The 16,926-nt window shown below is 32.6% G+C and overlaps 1 protein-coding gene across 2 annotated transcripts in view; it reads left to right on the top strand.

Moving 5' to 3' along the window:
- Window positions 1-16,926, top strand: part of Uso1 (USO1 vesicle transport factor) — a 73,711-nt gene that overhangs the window by 35,823 nt on the left and 20,962 nt on the right. For both annotated transcript variants that reach the window (XM_077803218.1, XM_077803217.1), the window contains exons 6-12: window positions 330-432; window positions 586-641; window positions 3,607-3,727; window positions 7,906-8,084; window positions 12,331-12,471; window positions 14,359-14,447; window positions 15,220-15,374. In XM_077803218.1, coding sequence (XP_077659344.1) covers window positions 330-432; window positions 586-641; window positions 3,607-3,727; window positions 7,906-8,084; window positions 12,331-12,471; window positions 14,359-14,447; window positions 15,220-15,374 — 844 coding nt within the window. The remainder of the gene's footprint in view (window positions 1-329; window positions 433-585; window positions 642-3,606; window positions 3,728-7,905; window positions 8,085-12,330; window positions 12,472-14,358; window positions 14,448-15,219; window positions 15,375-16,926) is intronic.

Below are 16,926 nucleotides of genomic sequence, written 5' to 3'. Positions count from 1 at the left end.
TTTGTTTTTACCAAATACTGTTTTATTTCATCACTAACATTTTAGTTAGTTTATTCAATTTACATTGACTTTTTATTGCTTTTTATTTCTCACTTTTATTTACTTATTTATTTGTTTTCTTTATTTGTACTGGGGATTGAACGCAGAGCCCTGCACATGCAAGACAAGCGTTCTACCACTGAGCTTCATCACCCACTATTTCTTTATAAAAGTTTTCTACAGTTTCATTTTTAACTTTAGTTTCTGGTACCACTAATAGTCAGAAATAAAATGTTTTTCTTCAAAATGTGAATTATAGATGTTAAATATTTTAAATGTTTATATTACAGGAATTTGATTTCCATGTCCGTTGGCCTGGTGTGAAGCTTCTGACTTCTCTTTTAAAACAACTAGGGCCCCAGGTGCAGCAGATTATTTTAGTCAGTCCAATGGGTAAGTGATTTATCATCCCAATATAATTTTGTTTAAAATGTGAGGATCATTTCCTAGAGAAGGTGAATGAAATGGTGTTCTAACAAATTGTAAATTGAATCACTATTCATAGTTTTAATCTGCCAATATCGTTCTCATGGTTCTCTATTCTAGGTGTTTCCAGACTGATGGACTTATTGGCAGATTCCAGGGAAGTTATTCGTAATGATGTAAGTTATTTGAAAAAAATCCAAGAATATACAGGATTTTTTTCTCTCTTGAAAATAAAATCTTTTTTTTACCCTTATGGTGTATAAGAATTTGGAAGATTGGGGTAGTGATCAGTCTTTTAGACCTTTATGTACAAGACCACATTATTTATGTTTCCTTACTCTCCAATATTTTGGAATAGAAAAACCATTTTGCTATTCAGATTTATTCCCTCTGCAAGTTTGGGATTTCTTCCACTGTCTTCTGAAAGGTTGTATTTCACACAGAACTCTACCCCCAGAATTTCTTTTTTCTCCTAAAAAATACAGGAAACATTTCTAGATGTTAACTGTGTAAGCTTAGCAAAGCATTTCATTTGCTGTTTTCAACCTCCCTTAATTTTAAAGGATTTTCTCTGGTAATATCTGTTTAACTATATAGCATGAGTTGCTCTGGTTTATTTTAATGTTTACATGTAAGTCTGAATATTTGATTATTATTTATGTACTCACTTACATTTGCTATGCTGGGGATCAAACCCAGTTCTTCACATTAGGAAAGTGCCCTACCCCTAAGCTAAACCTTTAGCCCTAAATTTGACTATGTTTTATTGATGCTGTATTGCTTGAACTTTTTTCTATGTTGTTACCTACAGTTTGATGAAAACTCTGAAATAAGCTGTGCATAGTGGTACACACCTGTAATCTCAGCTGCTCAGGAGGCTGAGGTGGGAGAATCACAAGTTTGGGTACCACCTAGGCATTTTAGTGAGCCTTGTCTCAAATAAAATAAAAAGGGCTAAGAGTGTAGCTCAGTGGTAGAGGTATTGCCTAGCATGCAGGTGGTTCTGGGTTTGCTCCCCAGCACCATTCCCATACACAAACACAAAACTATAATACTTCAGCTAGCAATTGAAAAAAGCTTTTTAAATTCAGTCTCCATATTTGCAGTCAGAAGCCCAAGAGCCTTAAAAACTAAGGGACTTTTTATTTGTAAGCCATATCTCATTCATTTTTATATTTGTTTTTCCTGACCCTGTTCTTCCTAAATTCTAGTGACTATCATTTGGATTGCTCTTAACTTCATAATGTCTGGTTAGAGACAAAGTAGAAACAAAACTCTTGACTTCTATCCCATATATTCAATTTTTTTTAAACTTACTTAGAATTTTGTATATGTATGTTGGTGCAATATTATAATTGGTAAAATTATAGTAATTCTATTTGTAAGAAATATTTTTTTATTCTTTAATATTTGAGAGTTATTTGTCAAGAATTCTCTTATTTAAATGAGCACACATCCATTAGGAATTTGAGGTGCCTTTCCTTGAATATCTTGTATTTTCCTTTGCAGACATAAAATTGCCTTTTTGTGGTATGGGGGACTGAATTCAGGGGCTCATACATGATGTACAAGCCCTCTATTGGTGGCCTACATTCCCAATCCTGATATATACCTATATATCTTTATCTGTATCTATATATTTGTTGAGAGAGCTGCATTATCTATTATTTTCCTTTAACTCTCCATCTATTTTTCTAACGTTTGTCCTCAATTTTTATTTGAGATAGATAAAATGATTTTCTCTACATATTGTTTTTTATTAATTTTATGATTAGGGATTAAGTTTTATTTTTGTTACAATGTCTGGATTCTTGGTTTTTATTGTTTTACAGCTTTATTTTCTTTAGTCTCAATAAAACCTATTCAAGGGGAAAAGAAACTAACATGTTTTGAAAATTTAAAATATAGTAGGTTCTATAGAAACTATTTTACCTCCTCAGTCTTTATTTTAAAATCCTGTAATAGTCTATTGTCCTGTTTTATACGGAAACTCTATGAATTTATGTAATTTGCTTTAATTTGCACAATCAGTTTCTAAACCCACTTTATCAATCTCAGAACCTCAATGGTTTTTTTCTACTGTATTTCTTCTTCTCTTTGTCAGCAGTTAAACTCAAGTTGTCAGCATTAAACTCAAGAATTTGATGTGTAAAAATAACCACTTTTTCCTTTCTCTCTCATCTTTGTGTTGAAACTTGACAGTAAAATGATGGAATAAGCCCAGTAAGGCCATGGGCATTTTTCTCCAACTGACAGCTAATAGCTTATATGCTTCTGTGGGACTTTTGAAGTATCTTTGCTATTCTTTTGAAGTAGCATCTGAAATTTTTTTCATTAAATATTTGCTATCCCCTTGACTGTCATGGATACTTATGGGCTCATAAGTACTTCTTATTTGATTCTGAAATAAGCACAAGTGGGTAATAAGTAGAGAAGTCGAGTTTTTGTAGAATAATAAAGTAGTGGCAAACTATATAAACTAATAACAGAAGCTAAGAAAAATTAAAAGGCAAAGGCAAAGACTATCATGAATTGTCTTATGCTGGACATGACATTCATGATACATGAGTTTTATCATTCTTTTTTCTGTTGACTTAGAATCAAGTTTTAGGAATTTCGAGGCCAGATATTTAAAAGAATTTGTGCACTTTCTCTACTAGAATGTGGTGGTCTTTCTAGCATGTATATAAGCATGTATAGCAGCATTCTTGAGAAGATAATTATGTCCAACTCACTTAAGCCACAATGAAAGCTATAGTGATTGATAAATATGGGGGTATGTGTGTGCACTCACACACAGGCGCATGTATATGTATGTGTGTATATATATATATATATATATATATATATATATATGTGTGTGTGTGTATATATATATATAAATATATATATATTTAGTTCATATATATATATTTATATATATATATATATATATATATATATACGAACTAAATTAGGGATTGTTAGACCTGGTAAATCCCTTTGAGATTTGTAACCTTAGAAAAATTACAATACTTCTTTGCCTTTATTTTCCCTATATGTAAAGTGAAGGAGTAGAACTTGTGAAATTCCTGCCATTGATTTTAAAATGTCTAGTAAATATTGTAGTTCACTGAACATTATCCTTTTTTTCTCCATAAGGGTGTCTTACTACTACAGGCATTAACAAGAAGCAATGGAGCAATTCAGAAAATTGTTGCTTTTGAAAATGCTTTTGAGAGGCTACTGGACATTATTACAGAGGAGGGGAACAGTGATGGAGGTATAGTATGAAGAGATTATTTGAAGAGATTCCTTTAGTACTCACTAAATTCTTAATTTCTAGGGAATACAGTTTGAGAAATGGGAGCTCATTCTTGATCCTCTTTTATTCTGACATATTGAATGAGTATAGATTTCTTTTTCTTTATCCTGTTAGGCTTCTATGATCTATCTTGGTATTTTTCATGATTTCTGGGAAGTCTTAGCTACATCTCTTCAGATAATACTGGGCCACATTTTTCCTGTCTTTCTGATAGTATAGGTGAAGGTGCAGGTCCTTTTACAGATTTGTTGACAGGAGGTTGAGTTTAAGGCAGACTCTTGATGAGAGCAATGGAGAACATGGTTGAGATTTAATTGAGAAGGTTAGAAATCATTTTTTGAAGGATAGGAGAGCTAATTGACTACAATAATTAGTAAGACTCATAGTAGTGGATACAGCCCCATCAAGGTTGTTCACCAGGATTTTATGGTGGTGTACATGCTTGATTATATGACTCTTCCTCCCAGCAGTGTTCAGCTGCCTAGATGCAGATGTAGAAAAAAGTCAAGGGCTTATTAGTTCTTTTCCAGGAAGGTTTTATGAAGACAGTGAAACAGTATTTAGCATATTACCTATGAAGTGGAAGAAATGAGGATCTATATAATCTAAGCTGGATAAGGAAGAAAGTAAAGACAGAATGGGGTTTCCAAAAAGAAAGGAAGATGTCTGGTTGATAAGTTGAAAGTTTTAGGGGAGCCCTAAAATAGATAAACTGAGAATACTCGAACCAGAAAAATAGGAGGTTTTAGTAAGAGAATAAGAAATGTCATTGAAGGTGAAGCCACAAAACAAGAGGCAACATTAGTTGTTTGTTTTTTTGTTTTTTTTTTTTTTTACTATAAAGCTATCAAGAATGATAGTACAACTAAGAAAAAGAAAACTTTGAGCAACATGCCAGTGGTATTTTCAATGAGCAAAGAGTAGTGACCAGAAATTTGTTAATAACTACAGTGAGGGGTGGTAAGCCAACAATAATAGCAAAAAAGGAAAGATGGTATAGTCAGGTATTCTGAACCTTAAATGAACAGGATTTTTTTTTGTAAGAGGGTAGAGGAACTATGATCTCTAAAAAGTATACTGGATTGGGAGGATCAGAGATTTGGCATCCCAACTCTTAGGTGCATACAATTGAGCATGAACTGCCTTTTACTTAAGAATATTATAGGATAAAGCAGATTTGTAAAAGAAAATTACTACAAGAAGTAATTGAGGGTACAGCTGTATTTGATATTATTGAGACCATAAAAGTTTTTGAAAGAAAATTAAATGTGGTAAAGGGAATGCAATGATAAAAAATGGTAGAGTATAGATGACCCAACAAATATGTTTTTGGAAATTATTGAAGAAAATGGTATTTTAAGGCAAAGTAGAATTAGCTAGTTGTCATGGTTACTAAGACAAGTTCCAGAGGCTCTTGTAACTGACAGTGGCCATCAAGGCTCTAGTATTTACTACATGTATACCTGAAGAAAGGACTGCCCTTTGTAGTGAGGGTTTTGACATACTTTTTTCCTCCAGAGCCATCAGATTGTCCTAAATGCAGACTTTATTTAATGGAGATGTGTGGTCCTATATAAGAGGTAAATAGAGTGATTCCTCCTTATAAGGTGAGGATCCAGTAATATGAAGTAAGGTAGCCACTACTCTAGACAGATCGGGAGTGGTTAAATTGGAGATTCTTAAGAAGTACTTAAAATATATACCTTAAACGCTTTATGTTAAATGTAATAAGATAAAAAAATATATAAAATATATATAAATATATGTTATATATAAAAATATATATATTTATGTATTAATCTTAGGACTAGGACTTTTTTCTGAATATGAGTCTGCTAATTAGTTTTCATCGTTTACATCACACCTATATTTTATCATGTAGGATTTGTATTTGGTTTTTTTTTTAAAGTGGAATACAGAATTTTTCCATTTTTACAGTTTTTTTCCTTGTCTTTCAGAATCATTATCTATACTTAACCAAGGAGATGTTTTTAATGACTTCCTTTCATTGAGCTTTGCCAAAGACTTAAATTTAGTTTTCATAAAAATACCTGTTTTCACATTTATATTTTGGCAGTTTACATAATATTTAATTAATAACCAGTGTAAATATCATTGTAAATTCATGAACAAAAAACAATTAACTCTTAGGTAAAATGCCAAAAGCATGATTCTTGAATGAAAAAAATTGACTAATGGGATTTTATTAAAATTGAAAATTTGTGCTCTGCAAAAGACACTGTTGACAGAATGGAAAGAAAGGCCATGAACTGGGATGCATATCCAAAATATACCAAGAATTTAAAAAACTTAACAATAAGAAAACAAGACAGTGTAAAAATGGGTAAAAGATTTGAATGACTTCACACAAAAGAAGATGGCAAGTAAGCATGTCAATAGATACTCAACATCATACACATGAGGGAACTACAAATTAAAACCATAAGATCACTACACAAAATCCAAGACACTGATAACATCAATTGCTGGTGAGGATGTGGACAAATAGAAACTCATTGCTAGTAGGCATGCGAAATGGTACAACCACTTTGAAAGATTATCAGTTTCTTAAAAAGTTAAACATAGCCAGGAGCAGTGGCACATACCTATAGTCCCAGCTACTTGAGAGAATGAGGCAGGAGGATGGCAAATTCCAGACCAGCCTGGGCAACTTAGTGAGACACTGTCACAAAATAAAATGTAAAAAGACTGAACTAGGAGAATTGAACATTCAAGGCCAGCCTCAATGATTTGGCAAGCCCAACTCAAAATAAATAAATAAGAAAGTCTAGGAATATAACTCTGGTAAAGTAACCTTGGATTTAATCCCCATTACAAATATATAAATATACATATATTTTACGCTATATAATATATAAGTGTTTATTATTTATATTTGTGTAAATATACTTGCATAATTAACATTTTTGTGTTATATAGTTATGTACCACACTAATACAAAATGTTAATAATAGGAGGAATTAGGGGCTGGGGATGTGGCTCAAGTGGTAGTGCGCTCAAGCGCCTGGCATGCTTGCGGCCCGGGTTCGATCCTCAGCACCACATACAAAGATGTTGTGTCTGCCGAAAACTAAAAAATAAATATTAAAATTCATTCTCTCTCTCTCTCTCTCTCTCTGTAAAAACAATAATAATAGGAGAAATTAGAAAACGGAGAACATATGGAAACTTTATTATCACTCAGTTTTTCTGTAAAACATTTTAAAAGTATGTTTTAAGAAGTAATTGATGTTATAAATGTGGAGCTCAACTAGTAGGAGCAAAAGTGTGGGTATAAATAGAGGAATCTACCAGTTGTGAGCATCTGTCATCAGTCAGTATGCTTTACGGAGAAAATGGGAATCATTGGTTAATCTGGCATTTGGTAAAGTTGGGATCAGTTGGAAAGTTTTCACTGTGATGATAGGTGAAACTGTAGTGTAGATGAAACTGTCCTGAGAGAGAGTAGTATGTTGTAAAGCAGAGAAGTGGGAAAAGGATCAAACAATGAAGGATGGAAACCATGAAAAACAGAAAGTCTAAGGAATAACCAGAAAGCTATTGGGAAATCAGGTGAAAGTAGTGTTTTAGAAACCAAAAGAAAAGGAGGTTTTAAAGAAGAGACACAGAGACAATAATGTCAAATGCTTCTTAGAGATTAAATAAGGTATGATTGATTAATTTAATAAATATTTAATAGTTACTATGTATATACCTGATGTCTTGTCTCTACCAACAATATAGAAGTAAGTAGGGCATTCACAAATTTCTGTGTTTGTGAATTAAAATCTAGTGGAGAAGACAGACATGTATTAATGAGAACAAGCTACTGTAAGAGGATGTAACTGGTGATGCTAACCTGATCCTTGAGTCTTGGTGTTTAACCCTAGATTTGAATAAGAAGTATGAGTTAATGTGGTAAGTGGATGGTTGGACATAGAAATCAAAACATTATTATGAGATTTGAGAAAGAGCACATGGATTGTGGCCTGTGGCCATCAAGAGAGAGGGTGTGTGCCTTCCCATACTGAGGAGATTCTAAGCATGGAGATTTACCTTTTTGAAAATGTTTGGAGATTGAACTTTCCTTCAGATGTTATCAGCCTTAACACTTCCATTTCACATTTTCTCCCCAGGTATAGTAGTTGAAGATTGTTTGATTCTGCTCCAAAACTTGTTAAAAAACAACAATTCCAATCAAAATTTTTTTAAAGAAGGCTCATATATTCAGCGCATGAAACCTTGGTTTGAAGTTGGAGATGAAAATTCTGGCTGGTCTGCACAGAAAGTGACCAATCTACATCTAATGTTACAGGTATATTGTCCTTAGACATAAATGTGATGTGAGTTTTTTAAGAGATTATTTCAAAGAAAAGGAGATTACTTGCATTTGGTAGATCCAAGGAATTCAGTTGGTTTCAGGTGGGCTTTAAAACTTTTTAATATGGAAAATTTGCAGTTATATTAAGAGCCAGAAATCCCTTCCCCCAATCCAACCATTATTCAACTTTGATAATTAACATCCCACATTTTTTTTTGTTCCTCTTTTATTCTTCTCTTGCTCTGCTGCATTATTTTAAAGCAAATACAGACACAGTTTCCTGATAGGTTTTACATTAGGAAATAATAGGTTCAATTTTGTTTTTCTGAATTTTTAAAATATGCTTTCTTTAATTAGGGCTCTAATATAGTAAATTTTAATATTCAGAATATTAACTTCCTATACATTAATTCAATAAATATTTACTAAGAGCCAAGCACTGGATGCTAAGATGTGAATGATTATGTTCGCCTAAAGATTGATTATAAGTTAATTTTAAGATTAATAAAAATTAAATTGACAAATCACCTTGTCATTTTATTTAAGCTTCATGGTAAATGCTTAGGATGGATGTAAAAGTGAGGACAGTAGGATCCCAAATGATTTCTATAGTGAAGAAAGTTTTCAAGTTGTTAGATTTATTTACTTACTCCTCTTTTGAATCCCCTTCTCCAAATCCTTAAATTTGTACCAGCCTCCTAATTTATGTTCTCCTCTAGTGATTCTTATGGGTCTTTGAATGTCTCTGAATTATGCCAGTATCTTGGAAGTTACACACCTCAAAATGAGATTGTACACTTCCTTGTAGTGAGAGTTTGAATATCATTCCATGTCCTCAGAGTTGCCTGCGTAGCACTGATTGATAATCAGGGTGACTATACACCCCCGTTTACCAGGACAGGATTCTTTTTTGTAATTACTAATAATGCCCTCTTTCACTTCAACAGTGTCCTAGTTTAGATTAAAAATTATCTCATTACCCTATTTAGAATATGTCTAAAAACTGTTACAAAAGTGTTGTAACAGAAAAAATGGTCAAAAAGTCAATTACATTTATACTCCTGACTTCATCATTTCTGTCTTCACATGTCAAGAATTCATTATTTTTATGTTTTATAAAGAGGGTCACTTTATAGTCTTTGTTAAATACTGCTTTCTTAAGAATATTCAAAGAAATTTTCATAATGTAAGTCAGGCACACATCTGAAATCTCAGCTACAAAGGAAGTGAAGGCAGGAAGATCACAAATTCAAGGGCAGCCTCAGCAACTCAGCAGGAGCTTGTCCTAAAGTGGTGTTGGAGGGGGTAGAATTAAAAAGGTCAGGGTAAGTAGCTTAATGGTAGAGTGCCACTAGGTATAATCCCCAGTACTACAAAAATGAGATCAGAGTGAGTGAAGGGATCTGATGATATGTATGCAAAAACATTTCCTGACCAACAGTAAGAATTTAATTTCTCACTGTGGGAGGAGCCTGCTCCTATTTTATGATTTTAATGCTATGTAAAGAATTATTTTGAAGAAAGTTTAATAAAGTACTGTTTTACCAAAATTTTTTTCATTAAATAGAAAAAATACATTATTCTAGTTATATAATGAGTTGGTTGTTTTTCTGGGGGTTTGTTTGTTTGATTGATTGTTTTCAAAAAAGTGAATAATCTAGGTCAGGTGCAGTGGTGTGCATCTTTAGTGCCAGTACTTGGGAGGCTAACATGAAGGATCACTTGAGCCCAGGGGTATAAGACTTGTCTGGGCAATGTAGTCTCAAAAAAAAAAAAAAAAAAAAAGTGTGAATAAGCTAACTGTGCCTACCCTACTACAACTTTCCTCTTTACCAGTGCAGACTATAAACTTCTAAGCAGAGGAACTGAGATTACTTTATTTTGATAAGTTCTTCACCTCAAAGATTGAGTAGTTGATTCATTCATGACTTCACAGGCCACGCGTTATTTTGTTAGAGTATTCTTTCTAAGTAGCTTTATTTGGAGTTGCTTATGTTTCAAGCTGTTATACACAAATGAAAATGCATAATTGTTCTCCTGTTTGGATATATACATCCTAATTGAAATTATTCAACATCAAAGTTATAATCATGATGATTTAATTCTAAGCCATTGAAAAACAAAATTGAGCTACTTTGGAACTTTATTTATTTTCTTTTTTAAGAGACTAAGTCTCACTTTATTTTCTAGGGAGCTTTGAACTCTTGGAATGCAGGTATACTTGGGGGCTTTTATTCAGATAAAAACTTGGGAAAGCACTTTTTGAAAAAAATTAGTTATTAATCCATATGTTAAATTAAAATCTGTCTTGACCAAACTTCTACAGTTTTTCCCTAGTCTTATTTTCAGAAATAATGGGAATCTGTTCCTTGTGACAATAATTTACATATTTGAATGTTATTAGGTCTTCCTTTATCTTATTATCATCAAGTATTCCTTTTTTCAGCCATCCTCCTCTGCCATCTTGGAAGTTGATAATTACTTTTCTTTATTTGTATCATCAATAAAAATACTGAGCTGCTATTAGATGCTAAAGAATTATTGTTAATTTTCTTAGGTGCAATAATGGCATGATTATGTTTTTGAAGAATCGCATTTTAAAAAATCTTTATTAAAGATTTTAACTAGTCTTTATTGACTGGAAATGCACTCAGAAATATTTAGGCAGGAAATAACATTGCCTGGTACTTGCTTTACTCAAAAAGAAGTAGTAATAGTAATAGTAATAATAAGGGTGGGAGAGAAATAAATAAAGGGGGAAAAACCCAGAAGCCTGATTAGAAAAGACCAAGGACAGGAATCACCACCACTTACAGTGTTTTGTTGGTGGTGGTGGTGATGGTGGTTTTTTGTTTTTTTAATCTATTAAACATCAATTTACTAATCAACCCTCTTTGAGAATGGTAATCCACATGTGGAAATTTCTAGATAATCAATTTGTTCATTACTGATTTAACGAGTAGTTGAAGTTTTTCCCAAGTTCTAGTGCTATCTGGTTACTTTTTTTAAATATATTTTTTAGTTATTAATGGACCTTTATTGTATTTATTATATGCAGTGCTGAGAATCGAACCCAGTGCTTCACACATGCTATTGTTAGTAGTAAATACCACTCTAAGGATAAATCCTATCATGAAATTGCACTTAACATTTTAATCTCTTGTTCTAGTGTAGATTAGATCCATTCCCATTAGAGTTTTTTTAAATCAAAATTGAGTATTATATTTTACCAAAGCTTTTATGGTTAAAAAATTTTTATTACCATAAATTATTTTCTATAAATGAAAGTAAGACCCTAGCCCTTCTGGTTACCTTTTATTCTCTAGCTTTTCAAACCCACTTTTATTTTTTTATGTGTACCCCTTCCCGCTACAAAAATGTCACCTTTCTTAGTGAAATCACAATCTATATGATATTCACCATCTGTAGCAATACAATTGTTTTAGTTTACCCTTTTATGTCATTGATTAAGTTCATAACTTCTCTGTGCAGAAAAATAATGTGTAACATTTGATTTTCATTTCGTTGTTAACAAAATATTATAAATTTCCTATTTGGTCTCATTATACAAGATTTTATGTATATATATAACTGTAGTTTTATAATGCAGGATATATGTAAAATTATTTTGAAGATGTAACAATGCCAGAACAGTCATTTGGAGTGACTTTTATAATGTTTCTGAAATTTCATGTTCAGGTTTAGAATAATCATAGACTCATAGGAATTTAATTAGCATTAACAATTAACAAGGCCAACCCCTTGCCTTATGCACAAATCTTCTGCCATATCTCTAATTGTTAGTTTTAGCCTTTCTTTAAATTTTCAGTTTAAGGGGTATCTGTTAAACCTCAGGCCCTTGTGTTTTCAGTCCTTCTCTATTATTAGGTAATTTACCTGCACTTTGATAAGGGGTCTGCAATCCTCTAACTTAATCATTTATTCATTACTGAATATGTATTATTACAAATATTGTGCTTATTTGGAATACAAAAATGACCAAGTCAGTTGCTACTCTCTGGGAGTTCACAGTCACCTGAAGGAGACAACCTTAAGCAAATAGCATAATATAATATGTACTGTTAACAGCACTGTTGCCATGGGAGCATGAAGGAAAGAGCACCTAGATCTGGCTAAGCAGGTGAGGGGATGCTTTATATAGATTCTCTTGTTCACATGGATCAGATTTGCGTCAAGACTTTATAAATCTTTAAAAGACCAATTTTGTTTTCTCTTTCAGCTTGTGCGGGTACTAGTATCTCCCACCAACCCTCCTGGTGCTACCAGTAGCTGTCAGAAAGCTATGTTCCAGTGTGGGTTACTGCAACAGCTTTGCACTATCTTAATGGCTACTGGAGTCCCTGCTGATATCCTGACTGAGGTAATTGAAACTAAGGCAGAAGCCACTCTGTGGAAGAATCAGATATTAGCTGAAGGAAAAATAGTTATTACTACTTTTTAGGTTTACCTGTCTTTATGTTGGATTCCTTACTATCTTACTAAATAATAATGATGTTCCAAAAGGTATACTCATTCCACAAGTTTTATAGCATGATTTATAAAGCTTAAAACTTTTTAACAGATACATCCAGAATTGTTTTTAATTTTGTTGTACATACTCATTCCACAAGTTTTATAGCATGATTCATAAAGCTTAAAACTTTTTAACAGATCCATCCAGAATTGTTTTTAATTTTGTTGTACATACTCTGTACCTGTACCTGAGAACAAAGTGACTTAATTTTACTCAATGAGTTGATTCATAGAATAGCAAATTCTTTTTTCTTGACATTCCTAGATTTCCCTGTACCTCTTCTTCACTTGAATTTCTTAGTCATCTAGATTCTATATCTTTTTCTCTTACCCATTAGTTAATTGTCTTATTTTCCTGTTAAAAAAAAGTAAATGACAAAAAAAATTTCTTTTAGCTCTTTCATATCTGAAAATTATATTCTTCTACCTTCAGAGTTAATTCAATGTTTAAGTATGGAATTCAGAGTTAGAAATGATATTCAACTTCCAGAACATTGTTCTCATGTAACTTGTTAAGAAATCTATAACTGTGGAGCAAGGTGGCACACGCCTGTAATAACAGCAGCTCAGGAGGCTGAGGCTGAGGCTGAGACAGAAGGATTGCAAGTTCAAAGCCAGCCTCAGCAACATTGAAGTGCTAAGCAACTCAATGAGACCCTTTCTCTAAATAAAATACAAAAAAGGGCTGGAGATGTGGCTCAGTTATTGAGTGCCCCTGAGTTCAACCCTAGTACTCCCCTTCCCCCCCAAAAAGAAATCTCTAACTGTTCTGAGTTCTAAACCTTTTAATAACCTTTTTTTCCTGTAGAAATTTTTGAAATATTTTCTTTATTTCTGATTTTTCTGAAATTTAGTGATGATATGCTGTATTAAGGACCTTCTTCTACTCCCTAATTATTTTTACCACTCATTGGGCTATTTTTCAACTGAAGACACATGTCCTTTAGTTCTGAGGAAAATTTTGGAATTCCTTGATAATTTCCTCTTTTTTCTGTTTATCTTCTACAACAGATTAGACTTTCTGGACCTATTTGTCTTTTTAAAAAAATTACTTTTAATCAAATGTATGAAATATGATATGTCGAGCTATGTAATGTTTTGAACAACTAATAAAAAAATTCTAAAAAAAATTACTTTTATTCTACAAAAATAGCATATGTCATGTATAACATGTTATTTTGAAAAAGAGTTTTGTCCTTTTATTCCATTTTCTTGGAGGTTTTTTCCAACGTCATCCTTAAATTGAGTTTTTAATTGGTTATATTTTGTTTTTTAGTTTTTCCTCTGTTGCACTACTGGAAACTAAACTCAGGGCCTCACACATGCTAGGCAAGTGCTCTAACACTGCACTACATCCCCAGCCCTATTTATTTTGAGACAAGGTCCAAGTTGCGCAGGCTGGCCTCAAACTTTTTAAATGTATTCTCTGATTTTATTTCAGAGCATTTTCTCTAGTTTTATAGAAATAGATCTCTTTTCTCTTAGAATATTATTAACTTAGGGGCTTTTTTTGCAATTTTAAGTGTTTTGTTTTTTTATGAGAACCCTACATTTACTGTTTTAAAATTTTATGTTGAGAAAATGTTACAAGATTATAATGTTATAACTGATATCTGGGGTGTCTGATTTTTGGAGTTTAAAAACAAAAAGCAGCATGTAATATTTTCTTTTTTTGAAAACAGGTTTTTTTCCTTGATTTATTTTTTTATATAGTATTTTTTTCTCTTCTTCACAGACCATAAATACTGTATCAGAAGTTATTCGAGGCTGCCAAGTAAACCAAGACTACTTTGCTTCTGTAAACGCACCTTCAAACCCACCAAGGTAGAAAATGGGAAATGACTGAGATTCCTTTGAGGAAATAAAAGCTTACTATATCTCATTATACATCTTACTCCGTTGTAAAAAATTGAATTCTATGTTTTAAAACTAGAAATTATCTGACAAGTAAATATACTGGTATTGGGCATAGTGGCACATGCCTATAACAGTTGATCAGGAAGCTGAGGCAGAAGAATCATAATTTTGATTCAGTTTCTGCAACTTAGCAAGACCTGTTCTCAATATAAAAAAAGATTGGGGATATAGCTCAGTAGTAGAACACACCCAGATTCAGTCCCTAATACTGCCAAGAAAAAAGGTAAATATATTGGTATTTTAAGAGTGAGAGGTCTTTTTCTATAGTCCCAGCTACTTGGGAAACTTCCAAGGCAAGAGAATCACAAGTTCAAGACCAGCCTCAGCAACATAGCAGAACCCTGTCTCAAACTAAAAAAATTTAAAAGGGCTGGGCATGAAGCTCAGTGGTAAAGCACCCCTGGGTTTAATCTATAGTACAAAAAAAATGAGTGTGTGGTCTTTGGAACTTAAATATTTAGGCTCATGTATAATCACCCTTGCACTTTACAGGTATATGCCATAAACAAACAAATTATTATTCTCCACTGCAGTTTCCTTTTCTACAAAATGGAGATGGAAATACTTAACTTGCTGGTGTTCTAGTTATAGTTTTTCATTCAAGAAAAATGACTGGTTTTTCATTTGTGTGCTTGGGTCATAATGCTTCATTTTCTTTTTTTCTTTTTAAATGCAACAGACCAGCAATTGTAGTACTTCTCATGTCCATGGTTAATGAAAGGCAGCCATTTGTGTTGCGCTGTGCTGTTCTCTATTGTTTCCAGTGTTTCTTATACAAAAACCAAAAAGGACAAGGAGAAATTGTGTCAACGCTTCTACCTTCCACTATTGATGGTAAATAATTTAATTATAATTTCTATTTTTAAAAGCAAATATAATTGTCTTTCAAGCTTTTATAATTGAATTTTCATTTGTGCTTGAGCTAAAATACTTATTTTTTTATATGCTTAAAAAATAAATTGAATTATTAAGCCTAAATTAGTTAAAAGTAGAGAACAGTGTTTATGAAGTCAGACTAGAGTTTACATTATAGAGTTTCCTCTTCTCTTGCTTTTTTAAGTTATGAGAGGATAATACTATCTTTATGTGAGAATAATACTTACCCATTAGAAATATTGAGAGGCCAGGTACCATGGCATACACTTGTAATCCCAGCTGCTCAAGAGGCTGAGGAGGGAGGATTGGCAAATTCAAGGCCAGCCTTAGCAACTTAGTGAGGCCCTAAGCAACTTGAGTGAGATCATGTCTAAAAAGCATAAAATGGGCTGAGGATATAACTTAGTGGTACAGCACCACTGGGTTCAGTCCTTAGTACAGGAAGGAAGGATGCAAGGTTGGGTGAGAGAATTAATGCAATTATCTATGTAAAGCACATATCCCAATATCTGGCATAATAGATGCTAATAAACAGAAACTATTGTTAGTAGTAAATACCACTCTAAGGATACATCCTACCATGAAATTGTACTTGACATTTTAATCTCTTGTTCTAGTATAGATTAGATCCATTCCCTCTTTATGGGTTCTTTAAATATTTCAATTTATCTGGGGTGAATTCTTTTAATATTTACCTTTGTTAACTTTAAGAGTAATTTGACATAGGCTATTGGAAACATAAGTAAATCTCATTTTAATTACATAAACTGTAGAGTTTTTTTAAATCAAAATTGAGTATTATATTTTACCAAAAGCTTTTATGGTTAAAAAATTTTTATTACCATAAATTATTTTCTATAAATGAAAGTAAGACCCTGTACTTAATAGAATAAAGAATGTGGCATTTCTTTAGAATTTATTTTAGAAATATTGTTTTCAGTTAAAGTAATAATTTTATGAATTATCATTATCAGTTGGTTGCCTAAGGTGTTCTGATATTTGTTATGCTACTTTTCCTCCAAGATACCTTTCTCTCATTTTTCACTTTGTTGGCTTTTTTGTTGTTGTTGTTGTTACTGGGGATTCAACCCAGGGGTACTTTATCCCTGAGCCACATTTCCAGCCCTTTTTATTTTTTCATTTTGACACAGGGTCTTGTTAAGTTGCTTAGGCCCTTGCATAGTTGCTGAGGCTAGTCTTAAATTTGCAGTCCTCCTGCCTCAGCCTCCCGATTCACAGGGATTACAGTGGTGTGTCACCACGCCCAGCTCATTCATTTTATTTTGAAAAGCAGGCTTTTCTTGTTTTGAAAATGTGACTGAATACTTCTGGTAACAATGTAGCATTTAGTAGAGTTTCATACTTGGGTGTGTGTGTGTGTGTGTGTGTGTGTGTGTGTGTGTATAAAATAATTTAAAATTTTTGTTGTAAATTTTGGTTTATTTCCACACATAATAATAATATATTATTATCTCCACAAATAATCTATTATTTTTATCTGCCTGCCATC

The sequence above is a fragment of the Urocitellus parryii genome, chromosome 10 (genome assembly GCF_045843805.1).
Source record: "Urocitellus parryii isolate mUroPar1 chromosome 10, mUroPar1.hap1, whole genome shotgun sequence".
In the NCBI taxonomy this organism is placed as follows: domain Eukaryota; kingdom Metazoa; phylum Chordata; class Mammalia; order Rodentia; family Sciuridae; genus Urocitellus; species Urocitellus parryii.
This window is presented reverse-complemented; position numbering and strand designations above follow the sequence as displayed.